The 12,106-nt window shown below is 41.5% G+C and overlaps 1 protein-coding gene across 1 annotated transcript in view; it reads left to right on the top strand.

Moving 5' to 3' along the window:
• WNK2 (WNK lysine deficient protein kinase 2) overlaps nucleotides 1–11,628 on the top strand; it is an 89,325-nt gene extending 77,697 nt beyond the window's left edge. Inside the window, exons 24-25 of the mRNA XM_044451513.1 lie at nucleotides 764–1,023; nucleotides 9,065–11,628. Of these exons, the coding sequence (XP_044307448.1) occupies nucleotides 764–1,023; nucleotides 9,065–9,427 (623 nt within the window). The 3' untranslated portion in view covers nucleotides 9,428–11,628. The remainder of the gene's footprint in view (nucleotides 1–763; nucleotides 1,024–9,064) is intronic.
• Nucleotides 11,629–12,106: the final 478 nt, after the last annotated feature.

Here is a 12,106-nt window from a genome sequence, read left to right as displayed (position 1 = left end):
CGTTATACAGAATCGGGGTTCTGCATAGAAAAAAGGTGACTCTAGCAGCCTGGGATGCAAGTGACCAAACCTGGAATCCCTCTGATCAGGGGCATGTGTGGTGGTACAGATAGGAAGTCTACAAGTCCCAATCCAGTTGAGAGTTAGGATATGAACAGTGGAAGCCTTGCATGACTTCACAGAAGTAGGTCCCATTGAGTTCAATGTGACGTATTCTCACTAAGCATAGCAGCCTTCCCCAACCTTGTGCCTGCCAGACACATTTGGACTGCAACACCCAGAATTCCCAGTCAGTGGTCCTGTTGGATTAGAATTCTGGGAGTTGTGGTCCACATGCCTCTGAAGGCCACCAGGTTGAGGAAGGCTGCTGTATAGGATTGCATCCAGAGTCAAAGGGGAATTCAGTGCTGATATTACAGAGCACAAGCAGTATGTCCCTGACACCTGCCCTACCTTAAGTTTATCTACCATTTTCTATTCTAAAAAGTAGATTTAAATAAAAGCACATGTTCAATATTTTTCAGTTGATGGGTGAAAATAATATATTTACTATGTACTTCTCTAAGCAATGGATTACATATAAAATTTTAAAGCCATTTTTGAAGCAAAAAATGTTCTTCAGAAGATGCAGCTGGATGAAAAATGAATAGTTATGGTTTGAGGAAGATTGTGAAATGGAGCGAACATAGCCAAAAGGGAACAGTAGTGTGACAGTGCTAATGTACACAGCTGATTGGTGTTTTTTTTTTCTGTGATGTCCTAGGATCCTCAACAAACAGTCTTGTAGCTTATCCAGACCCATTACCGCAAGCAACACTACAGGTTCAAGTACAAGCCAACAACAGTAACAACAAGAAAGGAACTTTCACGGATGACCTTCACAAATTAGTGGATCAATGGACAAGCAAAACTGTGGGAGCTGTACAAGCAAAACCATCCTTAAACCAACTCAAGCAGAACCAAAAACGCCAAGACATGGAGCCAAAGGCTAATGCCATGCAAACACAGAATGAGACGTGTGGAGTAAGTGGCACTCCTTGAAGAGTGTTGCATTTTCCTTTGTGTCTGGGAGCCATTGCAGAGCTGATGTTTGGCGGACATAAGCTTAAAAGAGTATATTTCATATAAATATCCATTTCACTTCATTTAATGACTAAAATAGCTTAAGAAGTTTTGTCTACTTGGACTTGATATTGACAATGTATGTTCACCACATAACTTTTTACAAATGAGAACTGTGACCATACATGGATGCACAGCAGGGCATTCGCTGGTCATCAAATGTTGCTTGTCTCAAGATAAAACAGCATTGACATTTCTGTCATTTTTTTTTCAAATGTATCACTAACCTTCTTCCATCAGTTGGTTTGCTGGTAGCTGTTGGCAGGCTATTTTTCTGTAAAAGGTTGTGCCAACTTTAGAAAGGAAAGAGGGCCTCTGTCACTGCAATCCTGTACATTACTACTGAGAAGTGAACCCCATTGAGTTCAGTGGGACTTACTCCGAGGTAAGTGTATGTTGGATTGCAGCCTGAATGTTCTCTTTTAAATCTTCACAGACGAAGACATGCTAATTTTTCATACATCCTAACAGAAAGCTTAATATAATGATAGCCATGTGGTTCAGAGAGAAAGCTGGGCACTCTGTCATCTCACCATTTTCCCATCGCCACTCCCATCCATTTGCAGTGCTTACAATTAATATCTCGCCCACCATGTATTTCTAAGTTCATGTTAAAAGGTGTATGCAAATTTTAAGCCATAATACCATGGTGTGATCCATGGCTCCCGCCTCCCAACGTACATGCACACTCTCCTAGTGCTGTTCCCATTCTCTTTGACATCGAGGATGTTCTTCATAAACAGTAGGAATGAGGAACATCCTTGATCATTCAGAAGAATGGGCAGCCTCTCTTCAGAGACAGTTCTTTGCACACGCTGCAAGCCCTGCATTGGAGCTTATGCGCCTATGAAGAGATGCACAGAGAGCAGGGCCTTATATGTTTGAAGGGCAGGGGAAGCATCTGATAAGCCTCATGTATAAAACTTTACAAGTTTTACCCAGGCAGTGTTGCTAGAATGTATGGTCCAAGAGGACTTCCCTGACCAATTGCTTCCTTCCTTTGTTTCTAGAAGGACTGAAAAGCCATAAGCATGAATAATGGCAAACACAAGTCAAAACTCAGCAAAAACAGGAAAAAATTATGTTTCTGGAAAACAAAAACAACGTAAATGAGGAAACACTATCTGTCCTTAATCAAAATAATTGAATATTGATAGACCATATTTAACACTTTCTTAAAAAGAAGCTCTTAATGTTTGAACTTCTCTATTACAATATTTTTATCAAAAAGTCATTATTTTAGTACTTAAAGTTTCATATTATCATCACACTTCAAGTTTTTAAAAATTAGATTGTAATATCAAGGGGATGCATCAGAAAGAATGGAACTGAGTTTTGGGAGTCCGCCTTAGCAACCGCAAAAGTTTTCAGAATCTCAGGTCATGCTTCGGAGGGTTTTTCACCTTGGTAGCTGCAAATGGTAATAAGCTGTGCTAAAAGTTTATCTTCAAAAACAGACGTTTTATATACCTTAAACTAAATGAGATCAATGTTGATTGCACTTTGCACTCACTTGCCAGAAACAACTTGAATATTCTTTTTTCCTAATTGCCTGCACAGCTTCCATTACTTGAGGAAATTATGTGTGATTCAATTATTCTTGTGTTACAATGCTGGAGTATCAACACAAGCTCAGCTGAAGGACTAATCAATGCAGGAAGCACTGTCATAGTACAATGGGGTCTTAGAGCACCGAAGCCCTCTCAGCCCAGCAATGTTCCTGTGTTCATTTTTCTCTCCCTTTCTAGGGAGATAATTAAATGCAGGAAGTTGGCTTGCACTTGCCTAATCCTCTGGCCAACTGGGGATAACAGTTGCAGTGGAGCAAACACATTCCATTTGCTCATCTGATGTAACAAGGATTCTAATAAAGCTGGTGCTAAGCTTCTGCAAACAATGGGTTCATATTCTCATAGCCAGTCCTAAGAGAAGAAAAGGGCTGAGAAACGCACCAGAAGGAGAAATAATTTCTTCGGTCAGACTTCAACTATTTTAACAGTAATATATTTGTACTTGATGGCTCTGCAGGTAAATCTCTGCTAATAATGAGAACTGCATGCATGCCATTTCAGTAAGTTTTCCCTGTCTTTGCTATACATTACACACACTACTCAACTTGCATTATTTTTACTCAACAAATAATTCTGTTGGTTTCAGCATTGTCCTTTCTCTAAGACAAAACTTTGTATATATTATTGAAAAAGCTCGTGACTCTTCTTGAATTAGTTGCATAAAAGCTTACGATAATTCTTTTGTCCTGTTTTATTTGTTTATCCAAATCACAATAGGCATTCTAGCCCACATCTCATTTTTATTTCTTTGATATAAAGGAACTCACTTCTCTTTGCTTCTGTTGCAGTAAGAACTCCTACAATAAAGCACAGCACAATCCTCCTCTCAGTCTGGCTATGAAGCATGAATGGCCAGCACAGATACACTGTTTTGCTTTTGAAGTCACTTTACAAGGCATTTTAGCTTGTAGATTTTTTATGGATCACAAACTATGCATGGAACATAACTGTCACACAGTAAAGGAAATTAGTGGTACCTCTTAGTGACAGCTCATAACATACAAACTTTTCATTCATGCTCCCCTAACCAGTGTGCAGCAAGTTCTAAAATGTTTTTTGAAAACTACATGGTAAACATAGCATTTTAAGCTGCACTGCAAATAGATTGTCGTCCATGTCTTGGAATGAATGAAACTATCTTAATTATTACCTTATCAAAAAGGGGGTAGATTGTTTGTTTTTATTATTCCAGAATAATTTTGTCCAAAAAGAGTGATAAGGCAAATAAAAATACTGTAAGACATGAAGAATTGGTAAAGCCAACATTTAGAGTGAAATCCCTTTTTCAGTCACTAGTAGATGATACGTTAAACAAACTGGATTGCCTGTTTGTGTTGGAGTCTAGTTAGCTAGAAGTAAGAATGTTTGTGTAGGTGAAAGATAAATGAAGAAGTGAAAATAGGAGACCGCAAAGTCTGTACTTGCTCCAGCAAGTGTTTTCTGTCTGCTGCTTTGTGAATAATGCAATGTTTGAGTAGCACTTCAAATTCATAATTATTTTTCTAAGTATATGGAATAGGTGATGGGAAGCACCCAATCATTTCAGGTATTGCGATATACAGAAATATAATTAAAGGAGATGGGAACGAGTTAAACATTTAAAACAATTGAAGGGATTCAGTAGAGAGTATAATTATGCTGAAGGTGTAGTAAACATTTAATGAAAACATTATCTTAAATTCTCTTTTATGATAGACATAAGTCCGGTCTCTAGTAATGCTTAGCCACTGAAATGTAGATCTGTTCCATTCTGGGTTCAGGCTGGATTTGGGGACAGAAACAGCTTTGGTCACCTTGGTAGATGACCCATACTAGAAACTGAACAGGGGTGTGATTTCTTGCTGATTCTTCTGGACTGCTTTTGGTATTCTTGTGAGCCAATTGGCTGATACCAGACTCCGGAGACTGGTTTGTGGCATTTCTGATCCTATTTGGCTGACTCGTAGCAGAAAGTGGTGTGAGGGAACAATTGTCTGGCATTGTAGCTGTTAATTTATGGGATTTCTCAGGGCTCAGTATTGTCTCTTACACTTTCTAATATTTGAATAAAGCCACTTGGGATGGACATCACAGGCTGGGTTGCATCTCATCATTATGCTGGTGAGATCCAGTCCTCTCTCTTTTTCTCAGCTGATGTAGATGTCCTGAACCGCTGTCTGGATACAGTGAGGGATGTGAGAAGACAAAGTGGTGGCTTTCTATCCTGGCAAGACTTGAGTTCCTGTCGGTCAGTAGATAAGGCAGTCTGGAATCTGGGGGAACATGTGATTCTGGATTGGGCTGCACTCCCACTGAAGGACCAGATTAGCAGCTTGGGGGTGCTGTCGAATCCAGTTTTGCTTCTGGAAGGCCATGTGGTAGTTGTGGCCAAGAGTGCCTTTACCCAGCATGCACTCACTCCACTCATCTCCACACACACACACACACATTTGCCACCCTCACCCATGTGCTTATTCTTCCCCCAGACACAGTCCCTCTTAAGGCGGGGCTTCCTGCCAGCACTAGAAAGGCAATGCTTATCTTCCTTCCAAGATTTGAGGCCAATGAAACTTTCCTTGGCTAGTACTAGCATTAGGAAAGGAAATGTCAGTGGATGGAAATAAGGAAAGGGGTTCCCTTGCTAGCATTTATCTTGGATCTCTGGGATGGGGTTCTGTACTACATACCCTGGCGTATGGACTGCACATCCCTGGATTAGAAGCACTGGTTTTCTTTAGGAAGATTGGAGAGTAAAACAAAATGAAAAGATTTCCCATAAAATGTATACCATGCTTAGAAGGATCAGACAAAAATAAACCTACAAAAAGGTGCCAGTGTTGTTAAATGGAAGAGACAAACAAGTGAAGAAAAACAATGACAAATGAAATGTACTGGCATTTAAAGAGAAAATGGCTAAGGATATAAACATTCTTTTTAAAAAAAAAAAGCCCCTTAAATATACTGTGAAAACTGCCAAAGAATATCTTCAAACTGGGTGACTGACAAACAAAGTGATAGATGATATTCAGCATAAGCAGGGGCAAAGCTTTTTAGGAGAAAAGTATCCGAAACTTGCCATAATCATGCAGAAACGTTATCCTTGGGTTTTCAGACAAGTTTATTGATCAAATGCCATTGAGAATTAGGGGATTTCAAAATACTTGAATATGTGAGTATGTAATATTTAAAAATAATTGCAAGTTGTCTTCAAAGTGTAAGACCTATTCATGGAAAGATACTTGGACTGTAGTTGACTCCAGATAGGACAAATACCAGATCCAGATTTCATTCCATACTTCCTGGTTGCCCCCCCCCCCGCAACCCCACAATTCTTTTTGATACTTTCCCTCTTCCCCTTCGTCTTTGGTGCCTTCTCGTACCTTTCGCTCCCTTGCCTCTTTCTGCCCCCTTTGATTAGCTATCTGCTGCCTATCAGCGGAGATCAGTGGCATGGTGTTACATTTCGAAGTGCTGGTGTTCCTCATGGCAGTCCTGTAGCCACAGCCCAAGAACAGATCAGGAACTGAGGCAGCGGTGTCAATCCACATCACCAAACCCTTTCTAGCAGTTTTATCTGCATCAGGAAAAGATACTTCTCTAAAATCCATGACTCTTAATTTTCCAGTCAAAACCTAGTCTCCCCAGATTGCTTTACATTACAACAAGGACGAGTATTTTGCTGTTGGTAAAATGTGTTTCTCTTCAGCTGCTATGAGAATTGCAGCCGAGTCTAGACGGTAGGCAGAAGGTGCTGTCAGCCACCTGCTAATTTAAAGGTAAAATAAAATGCTGGCACTGCTTCCCCATGAGCCCTGGCCATCTCCCCTTCCCTTAAATTGAGCTTCCTGAAAAAGCTTCTGAATTGAGAGCTTTTATATTTATGGGGTGTGTGTGATACCCAAGTTTTAGCAATAACACACGGTTCAACAGCAACCCATTCTGAACCCAGTAATGCCATGACAGCTGCATCAGCGGGCATAAGCTGCAGGTGTGGTGCTTAAGAGTACTGGATCCTGGTCTCCTGAAAAGCTGGGCTTTTGTAGCAGTATATAAATCAATTAAATTCATTAATTAAAAATAATAATAGTCACCTGACTTGTCCATTGGTGCAGGGAGTCGGAATTGGAGTGGCATCCACATGGGCACCCTCTACCGATGGAAAGCATCCATTGGTAGTCAAACAGCAGGAGCAATGTTCAGCCCTCCTCCCCCTTGACATCTCTGGCACTTCATCTGTGTCTGCTCTGGAGGGTTGGAGAGCACTTCAGAACAGTGTGGGAGGTGGGACTGCTGGTGGATGAGGAATGACTGAAATCACCTCTCCCCGTGCTGTTGATGGATGCTTTCTGTCAGGAGGAGGACACCTGTGGGCTCCTGCCCATACTAACTAGTATCAGCCTTGCGTTGGTGTATTGGCATGCGATGTCATAAAAGTTCAGAAGCTTGGCTACCCAATCAATCTTCCTTTAGCTTTCTCCTCTAATTCCCACTGCCCACTCGCATTTAGAGGAGATTTCTCTGAAGCGATGGGGTCATTAATCTATTTATCTTTCCCTACCTCTTGAGTTTTCTGATAGTAGCTCTCCTACCCTGAAGAAGGAAAACAGGTGTGGGGGTTGTGGTGGAAGAGGGGCAGACAGTTCTGTCAAATTCCCACATATTGAACAGTAAACGAGCATTGCACTGCCAGGAGGGAGGCCTACGGACGGAATGCAATGGTCTTAAAATGTATCGGTTCAGGTGTCTACTTTTGTGGTAGACGGCAGCAAGAAAGAAAGGCTAGAGCCCCATCCAGCTCTGTGTAAGCATATTTACATGGGCATCAGTTTCTTTGAAATAAATTCTCCCAGATTGACTTTAGGACTGCCAATAAGTCGAGCATATAAGAAACTGCTAGGATACAAGGATGCTGTAACTGCTAAAATCGGTAGGGGCAGGAGTTCTAGGAGAGGAAGGGATATTCTTTCTTTCTTGGTTTGACTTAAGGTGTGGATGATTCCCTCTCCATCATGTGGCTGATGCGATGTAGCGCTGTGGTGGCACCAGAGCCAGGGCTGCGGCCAGCAGCGGAGCGGCCAGAGCCAAATCCTTTGGACACAACCATCGTATGTGCCAGGAGCCAGTCCAGCCGGCAGCTGTGCACCCAGGAACTCTGGTGGGGGTCCCTTGCTTAGTGGGAAGCCGAGACAAATTGCCCAGTTGCCTCTCTGAGCAGCCCGCATCCTGCACTTGTCTGCTCGAGAGAAAGCCCCACTGACTGAGCCCCCCAGTCCAGCCTAAAGCTGCAATTCTAGGCAGCTTGCAGGAGATCGGCCTCAATAGACTTAACAGGACTTACTTCTAATTAGAACAGCACAGGGTATTGTTAGTTGTTTTTTCAAAGCTCTGTATCCCCATATAGATCCCTTTTCTCCCTTTCAGCTTTTTACTTCGATTAATTGGCTGGTTCTAAATATTTTTATCCCATTTCCTGGGTGTAGTTATCAGTTTGATCCTGATCTTGAAGTCAGTGAGGTCTTTGCCCAGAAGAAACCTTATTCAGGAGTTGGTGCTAACTTAATAGAATCATTGCCAAAATTTGTAAATGATGTGTTCTTTTAAAAGCTGCAAACTAATTTCATGGGGGGACCAGACAGTCTCTTGTACACTAATTACTTTTGTGTCATTTGATCTATATTTAAGCACATAATTCTCAAGAATTCAGCTGCTCTCCATGGATATAAAAGATACTTCTCTCATCCAGCTCTGCAATGTCTAGATATTTTCAGTGAGCACTGAAGCTGAACTACCTGGTGCAAGAGCTGTGTGTGTACATGTGTGTGTGCATGTTCACTCAAATTTCTACAGGAATTTCCTGGAGGGATGCTGAGAATGCAGTTGCATAGCAGCCGAAAGAAGTGGTGGGGAAAAGAAGTTAACCACTTGATGCAAATTTTCCTATCAATATATTCAGGTTTAGCTATGAGTTGCTTGCAGCATGCATAGGTGCATCATGTTCCAGCTGATGTTCAAGGGAGTTAAGCGTGGGGAGAACAGTCAGTTTGGGGGAAAGTTGTTGTTGTTGCTTTAAGGAAAGCAGCGACTGTTATCAGTTCCCTTTTATTGATGGAGAACCGAAACTGAACTACTTCAAACCCAGCGGAAGCACAGTACCAATCTTTTCGGTGCCTGCGAACCCAGAGGGATCTGTGTTAGAATGACACGGGGGGGGAGGGGTCCTCATCTTTTCACCTCATTCACAGTCTCGGCCACTGGAGGGAGCAAGTCTAGCACAGACCCCAGGAGCAGGACACCGCCATGTTGGAAAAGCTAACTGTACAGAAAGAATATTGCACTGCTCGGCTAGGAGGGTACAAGCATAATAGCTGTGCTTTTTATGTTTGTCTTTGTAGGTTAATTCAGTAAGAACAGGAATGGGGAAAAAGTGCATTGGTCCAGTGTCTTGCCCATTGCCACCTGCATTAACTCCCGGAGTGTCAGCATCCATGCCAGTGCCTCTGCCAGGTATAATCCTTTCTGGCACAGTAAAACCTTATGATGTGATGCCTCTTTGTCAATACGGAGGAGCTTTCCCTACGCCACCTTTTGGAGTGCATTGGGCAGGCTCGACAGTACAGCCTGGGATTGTAGGAGGCCAGAGCGTTGTGCCGTTTCCAGGGCTCGGCAAAGCCAGCTTCCAGCTCTTTCCGGTGCCGCTACAGCAACCTGTTGCCAGTGCCAGCCCACCTCGGGGCCCTAACGTGAGAATAACCTAGTTTTGCCACCTCTGGGTAGTGGATGATGATTTCCAAATTGCAGATGCAGTGTTTGAGCCTAAATGCAGTATATGCGCTTACCTGCCGGCACTCCCTTCCGGCTCTCCGTGCACAATGCCGTGCGCGGCATCAAGCAATCACGGTGAAGTTCTCACACCGATCTGTTTGTTGTTTGTTGCCGTGGCGATACTAGCTTCTCCTCCATTGCCGAAGACACTTTATTTTGTGTTCTGGTGTTTGAAAGTGCAACCTTCAGTGCTGAGGTACTTGAATTGATGGTTAAAGACAACTGTATTAATTCTGCAGGAGTATAGTGCCTTGAATTCAAGCTTTTCAGTTCTGGCTGGAAAGATGTACAATAATAATAATGATAATAATGATGATAATGTTGATGATAATGGAAAGGTGTATTTTATTTACTGCTTGTGTGAGATTATTTTTACTTTTATTTGTGCGCTCTCGCTCTCTCTCTTCTCTGTATATATACATATATTATCAATAGTTTACATTTAAAACTCTCGATCACTTTTCATTTTTTTCTGTAAATGCTTTTATTTTAAGTGATGGATAAATGGCAAGGTAAATTTGCTGGTTTACTTGTTTATAGAGTGAATTACTTGAGCATACTGACTGAAGTCTTCATTTGTATGAGAAGTAATAAAATTAGTAACTTTGTTTTTACAATAACAGCATTTACAAACATTTGAAAATAAGATATATATGTATGCAGGTAAAAGCTTTGGGCAGTGCAATTCACTTTGTTATGCATTATTTTTCTGGAAAAACTGTTGCAAGTAACAACTTCTGTTTTCATTTGAAATAGCAAATTCAGACAGCCTCCCTCCCTCATTTAGCTGCAACATTTCTCCTCCCATTCTGTACAAATTATATAATTAAGTTAAATTATGAATTCATGCATGTTTGATCTGTGAAATAAGCTTAATCATAATCTTGATTATACAAGAGCCCAACCCAAAGTTACTATATGAACTATGTAAGTACAGAATTTGACTCATATCTCATCTGCCTTTGTTTTGTCAGTGGTCTCAGTTCAGAACTGCATTTGTCCCTAAACTGCTCATGGTATTCTCACTGAAACGAAATTAAATGTGAAGCTTTATTTTCTACTACCCCACTTCAGTTAAAAACCCACACATTTGAATTAATGCCTACACGTTAATTCAACACTATAGATAACCAGGCAGTTCTTTCCTGTCTTGACTTATGCCGTTTTGTTTTCATTTGGTTCACCTCTCATATGTAGACTTTGCATTGTCACCTCTTAGTCTAAAGGCACAAGGTAACAATTAAGATTAATGTGCAGATTGGTAACACTCCACTTGAAGAAATAAGACAGACACCGGCAAGCATAATGGCACACCTCAAAAAACCTTAACAATAGTCAAGTTGAAGAAGTGCTGTACTCTCTCTTCTCTCAATTTCTTTCTGGCAATGACATTTTGACTTCCCTGACAAAAGGGCAGAATGGCCAGTCTGTGATTTGCATTGTTCTACAACTGGGAATTAAGAATTGTCCAAAATATTTTGTTGGTATCATTTAGTTTATATTATTCCATCAATTCGATTAGAATTGAATTTTGTAGAGTAAGGTGCCGAGTCTTCTGCTTTGGCAAAATGCAGACTGTAGTAAGAGATTTCTGTTCTCTGTAACATGTGTCTTTCCTTTGTTTGAGACTTTATTTGAGATTCATGTCTGTATGCTTTATGAGCAAAATATGGGAAATCTGTCTTCACCATTCCCCCTCAGCTTGCACTGAAACCTACAGTTTGTCTCTCTTGCCTGTTGCATAGTTCAGCCCCTTGTATATGGACAGTCAGTGGCACCAACCCTCACTCCCAGGAAATTGTATATATTCAAGAGAAGAAAAAATAAACATTTTTGTGCTTGAAAAAATTGTGGAAAACCCAGTGTGTTGCTAAAATGCTCAGATACGATAAGGGAGTACAGCTCTTGGAATCGCATGCCCTACATCTTCAAACACTGAATATAAAGGAGTCCCATGTGGCTGGCTCAGAGTTCAGGTGTCCACCATTCTCCATGTGCACCACCTCAGTTACGGTCTTGGACATCAAGTTAGCCTAATTCTGCAGATGCTGATGTACCTAGAAATGCTACATATACGAACAAGCCTTGGACCTTATAATAACAGAGGTTGCATTACATTGTATTAGCTCCTGTTGGGAGTTTTATTTCAGAAGAACCCCATAGAATGCCTAGGGGTCTCCTGTCACCAGCAGGAACAGACCGACATCAGAAAGACAGCCGATTAGCCCAAACTGCAAATGATGTTTTGTCATCAGTGTTACAAACTCCTACAACTGCAGAACAGACATCCATCTTTGAGGCAGAAAGTAAATATAAAACAGCGGCAAATGCACCAAGATATCATTCCCTTATTTTGGGGGGTTGTGTATGTGGCGCAGGAGGTGGAATATCTGGCTGGCTATTTCCAGGGGCCTGGGACATCGGGGAATGCAGGAACTGAGCCAGTTAAATATGGCAGACTTCCCTTTAATAAAGTGAACTTCCCATACCCTACTACCTCAGCATAAATTAAGTTCAGGCCATGGCATTTAACCATGAGCTGCGACATTTGTTGGGGCCTGCCCTGAAAGTCCCAGCCACTAACACAGAAATAGACTGATATTGGAAAGATG

This window comes from Varanus komodoensis, unplaced genomic scaffold (assembly GCF_004798865.1).
Source record: "Varanus komodoensis strain SLA01 unplaced genomic scaffold, ASM479886v1 scaffold6_2, whole genome shotgun sequence".
In the NCBI taxonomy this organism is placed as follows: Eukaryota; Metazoa; Chordata; class Lepidosauria; order Squamata; family Varanidae; genus Varanus; species Varanus komodoensis.
The sequence above is the reverse complement of the archived record's forward strand: the minus strand, read 5'-3'. Positions and strand labels throughout refer to the sequence as shown.